Source organism: Aptenodytes forsteri, unplaced genomic scaffold (assembly GCF_000699145.1).
Source record: "Aptenodytes forsteri isolate BGI_AS27 unplaced genomic scaffold, ASM69914v1 Scaffold187, whole genome shotgun sequence".
Classification (NCBI taxonomy): Eukaryota; Metazoa; Chordata; class Aves; order Sphenisciformes; family Spheniscidae; genus Aptenodytes; species Aptenodytes forsteri.
The window spans coordinates 256,966-261,777 of record NW_008794084.1 but is presented as its reverse complement, the minus strand read 5'-3'; the positions used below and the strand labels follow the sequence as shown (position 1 = coordinate 261,777).

Sequence of the window (4,812 nt, the reverse complement as noted above, 5' to 3'; positions counted from 1 at the left end):
GCTATTGTTTTTTTACCTTGTGCTTTTTTTCCCCCCCCCCGCCGGTCTGCAGCATTTTTTCCCATTATCTGGTATTTTCCGGTAGTGGCTGACCTTCCTCAGCCCGTGGCTGGCGCCCGCCTGGCCCTCACTGTGCAGATAAACGCGCCTCGCTGCAGCCTGCTTGGGGCAGGCACCCCAATGTTGGATGCGGGTCCCGGCGTGTGGCAGGCAGGTCCCGGTGCACGGGAGCCCTTGGTAGCCACCATGTTGGTGGTGCTGTGCCATGCCACAATAGCAACGGCTGCCCTGCTCCCAGAGCAGGGTGAAACGCATCCCCACGGGGAGTGCGGTGCAATTGCTGCTGGGGCGGCACCGGCAGACCCTGAGCTGAGTGCTACCGTGTGCTGTCGGTGCTTGAAGGCTGGGAGGACGCGCAGGCGTTTGTCTGGCACGGTGCTCGTCCGTGGGGGCTCTTCTGCCTGTCAGCTTGGTGATGCAGGGCCGCGTGTTGGTGGTTACACCAGTGCATGGTGTACATGGTGTACGACACCGGCCTGGATGCGGTTCAACATGGGCAGCTAGTCTCTGAGGGCTGGGTGAAGCCCCCGGCTGTGGCAAGCTCCTCATCTCATGGGGGTGACGGCTCTGACCTGGCCAGTGCCCGGTACCTCCATCGCCTTCTCCAGCGGGGCAGAGGTTGCCGGTGTCTCCCACATTGCTGGTGCCGAGCAGGAGGGAAAGCTGCCTGCCTGTCCACACAGGGCACCATGGACAAGCTTTGCCATGGGTTCCCGTTCCCGGCCAGGACCATCAGGACGTAGGGGCACGGCAGGAGGTTTCACTGTGGGAGACCTGCCTGCGGGATGCAGAGGTGCCCATCCAGAGGGAGTGATCCGCTGTGCCCTTGTGTGTCCGAAGGAGGCGGAGGCGCTGGAGACAGAGGCCAAGCTGTTTGAGGACCTGGAGTTCCAGCAGCTGGAGCAGGAGAGCCGCCTCGAGGAGGAGCGTGAGGCGCGGGGCCAGCAAGTGATCCGCTGTGCCCTTGTGTGTCCGAAGGAGGCGGAGGCGCTGGAGACGGAGGCCAAGCTGTTTGAGGACCTGGAGTTCCAGCAGCTGGAGCGGGAGAGCCGCCTCGAGGAGGAGGGCGAGGCGGGGGGCCAGCAGCTCCTGCAGAGCCGGGCCGAGTGCCACCGCAGCATCGCCCGCAGGAAGGTAGGGGAGAGGGGGGCACCGGGTCCGGCGCGGCCGGGCTGTGCCCTGCAGGTCCAGCTGAGCCCCAGGGCTGGCTGGCGGCCAGCTCATCCCCGCTGCCTGCTCCCCAGGAGCGGGTGGCTGCCCTGGACGCCCAGGCTGCCCAGATCCGGCTGCAGAGCGCCCAGGAGGCCGAGCGCCTGGCCAGGGAGAGGAACGGCATCCTGCAGCTCCTACAGAAGGTAATGCAGGGGTCGGGGGGTCAACATGCGCTCCCCGACCCTGGGGGTGCCTGAGGCAGGGGACAAGATTGTGCTGGCTCTTGCCGAGGTGCTGACAGTTGGAGTGAGTTTGGGGGGGACTGGTCACGAAGTGCCAGTAACCACCAGCTGCCTCTGCTCTCGCTGTCACCCCGCGCTCAGGAGAAGGAGAAGCTCGTGTCTCTGGAGAGGCGATACCAGCTCGTCACAGGCGGCAGGAGCTTCCCCAAAATGTCCTCAGCTCTCAGAGAGGTAAGTGGGGAGAGGGGGGTATGGTCCCTAGGGCTGCTCTCCTGCCGCCCCGAGCCGCTGTCTCCAGCAAGGACAAGCCTGGTGCACCACAAGCTCTGCTCTGCAGCGGCTCCTATGCTCCCAAGCACCTTCTGGTTGGAGTCGGGTGCTCCCGGCTGCTCAGAGCCTCTCCGTGGGCTGTAGAGAGCATTGCCAGGTTGGGAGGGAGGGAAACGCAACAGAGCCAGGCTTGGAAGCAGCAGCATCTCACCTGCCAGGCTGCTCGGGTGCTGCAGGAGCCCCGCAGCAGTCCAGGCTTTTAACAGGCAGCTCGGTGAGGGCTGCGAGTACCCATGAGGGAAGGGCTCAGCGTGGCTGCGGAGCACCCGGGGCAGGCACTGCCTGGGGTCCCGTCCTTGCCAGAGAAGCAAGCGTGGGGCTGTCTTGGTGCCAGTACGGGGGACCCCTTCCAATCATGTCCAAAGGCTTTTAGGTGTTAGTGGGTCACCCTGTTGCCCTGCTCGTGGCTCTGAATGGGGAGCCAGAGCCACGATGCCCTTGGGGACCGCGGTACCACCTGACCCGCTGCTGCAGAGAGGGGCAGGATGGCAGAGTCCCCTTGCGCCTGCCCGCAATGGGGCTCCTCCTGCTGCCACCTTGCTGCCTGTGCCCGCCTTGCCTACGTGATCTTTACCCTCCAACAGGAGACCCTCCATATCTCAGAGCCTTATGAGCTGTTGGAGGGAACTAAGCCCCTGAGCCCCCTGCCAGCAGCAGCTGCCTCCTTAGCTTCTCCTGCCACCCGCTCCTACCCCAAGGCACAAGAGGTAACGGGACTAACTGCACGTGCTTGCTCGCTTGCCCCCTCCTTGGCTGAGCCACCACCAGACCCCTTACTGCGGACTAACGTCGCCTTCGGGCAGCAGGGCATCCCCACAGCAGCACGCTGAGATGGCACGGCTGGGGCATTTCTCATTTAGCTCTCCAGCGGCTGTGCTCATTAACACTCAGATCCTGATTTCGAGTGCTCTCCTGAGCCCGCCAGGCATCCCGGCTCCCGCTGCCGCCCTCAGTTTTAACCCTGGCGTGGCGCCGTGTGCCACAGGCATCCCTGCGCTTCCCCCTTGCCCGCCACTTACCCACTGTCTGGGCACCTCCTGACAGCATCCTTTAGGGTCCTGCTAGCCTGGCTTCCCCCAAAAAAAGAGCAAATCCACGGCTTTAGCATGTTTGGTTCAGAAAGGGTGAGGAAGCGGAATTTAAGTTGGCTCGGAGCAGCTCGAGGTGCCTCATCTGGTGCTGTCGCACTGGGGAGGGCTTGTGGCCAGAGACCCCGGGGGACCCCAAGATCTGGGTGATGGGAACAGCTGAAGGCGCCTGGGGCCTCAGCAGGGCAGGTTGCAGTACTCTGTCCCCAGCCTGCACCCAGCAAAGCTGCACCTAAGGCAGGAGCAAGGCAGCGTGCTGGGACGCCCAGCCCAGCTTGGGCACCTCGCTCCCTGCGTGGTGCTGTGCACCAAGGCAGCCGCAGGCAGGGAGGGCAGCAAGGCAGGGAAGGGCTGGGCAGGTGGTGGTGGGGCACACGCATGCAGGGAGATTTGCTCCAGCTTTGCAGTCAGCGCCATGATGCCAGTGCATGGGTCTAACTCTCCTCCTTCTCCTCCGCCGTGGATTTCTAGGAGTACATGAGGCTGTCTGACGTTTTCAGGTTCTGCAGCAATGCGCACGGCCCCAGCCCGGACACTAAAGCTTCTGCTGCTGCCCCTGCTGCCGCTCAGCGCTCTTTCTTGCTTGCTGTACCTCCCGCAGCCGACGAGGTACCCGCTCCAGAGCATGCTCGGGTTTGCTCTCTTGGGTTGCCCGCTGCATCCCGGGCAGCGAGGATGCTGCAGACCACGTGGCCTCCCCGTGTGCCCTGGTGCTCGGAACCCACCTCTCTCTTGGGCTGGGGGACTTGTCCAGCTGCAGCTGAGCAGGGAGTAGAGGCTGGAGCTGCCCGGTCTTGCCAGGGAGCGCTTCTCGCCTGCTCCAGACAGGCTTTGCCCTCTGGGGCAGCGGCAGCAGCGCTGGGGAGTAGAGTGGGTGCCCAGCGGGGCGGGAGGGCGGCCTTTTGCCTGTTGGACCCAGTCCTGGCTGCCAGTCCCAGGCGAGGAGGATGCAGAGCAGGCGGGGACCTGACCCGGTGTCCAGCACCAGGGCGGCAGGCAGCACCAGCTGGCCTTCCTCCTGGGGACGTGGCACCCTCTTTTGGGGGCTGGAGCCACCTGCTCATTCCCCTGTGCCTGCTTGCCCTTGCTTGGAGCCTCTTCTCCTGGTTTAATCTGCTTCTCTCTGTCCAGTACGTGACCGTTGAGCAGCTCTCGGGCATCCTGGGTGGCCTCCATGCCCCTGCTGCTTCCCCGCTGGGCTGCGCCCCTCCGGCTCCTTCATCCTCAGGCTGTGCTGCTCCTCCTCCTCTTCCATCTCTCTCTTCTCCCTCCGTCTCTGCAGAGGTTTGTGCCCTGTTTCCCTCCCTCTGCCCCCGCGCTGTCCCCGGGAGGTGATGGGGATGCACGGGAAGGGGTGAGCTGCGGATGAGGCCGAGCAGCAGCCCGGGCTCTTGCCAGCCTGTGCACCCCTTGCTGCCCTGCCCGCTGCTTCACTGCCTGCCTGGCGCCCTGCCGCCTGCCTGGGCCCTACCCAACCCGTGGTGCAGGGCAGGGGGTCTCTGTGCCCCTCTGGAACTTGCATTGGGTCTCGCCGGCCCCATGAGCAGCAAGGGGGTCCCAGAGCTGCCGGGACTCAGCCAGGGAGTGCGCGGGGTCCCCAGGGGTCTGCAGGTCCCGTTCTGGAGGGGCAGTGCAGTCACAGGCAGGGATACTCCGACCTCTCTATCTCTGTGCGTATGTCCCTCTCGCTGCATTTTGCCCTCCCTCATTTCTCACGCCGCGTCTCTCTCCAGATGGAGCAGCAGCTGCTGGGGGGCCCCGTGTGGCTCCCAGCTCTTGATTTAGAGAAGTGGTACCAGGAGGTCATGGCTGGCTTTGAGACCTCCTCCTCCTCTGTCTCTCCTCCTTCTTCCCCTCCTCCGCTTCCAGCTAAAGCTCACTCCTCTCACAAGCCTCTCCAGGTAATCCTGGCTCCCCGCCTCTGGGGCTCAGGCTTCGGG

The 4,812-nt window shown here is 64.4% G+C and overlaps 1 protein-coding gene across 1 annotated transcript in view; it reads left to right on the top strand.

The window, feature by feature from the left end:
- PHLDB1 (pleckstrin homology like domain family B member 1) overlaps positions 1 to 4,812 on the top strand; it is an 18,890-nt gene that overhangs the window by 9,640 nt on the left and 4,438 nt on the right. Inside the window, exons 10-15 of the mRNA XM_019470477.1 lie at positions 1,039 to 1,194; positions 1,305 to 1,415; positions 1,596 to 1,685; positions 2,369 to 2,491; positions 4,004 to 4,156; positions 4,606 to 4,773. Coding sequence (XP_019326022.1) covers positions 1,039 to 1,194; positions 1,305 to 1,415; positions 1,596 to 1,685; positions 2,369 to 2,491; positions 4,004 to 4,156; positions 4,606 to 4,773 — 801 coding nt within the window. The remainder of the gene's footprint in view (positions 1 to 1,038; positions 1,195 to 1,304; positions 1,416 to 1,595; positions 1,686 to 2,368; positions 2,492 to 4,003; positions 4,157 to 4,605; positions 4,774 to 4,812) is intronic.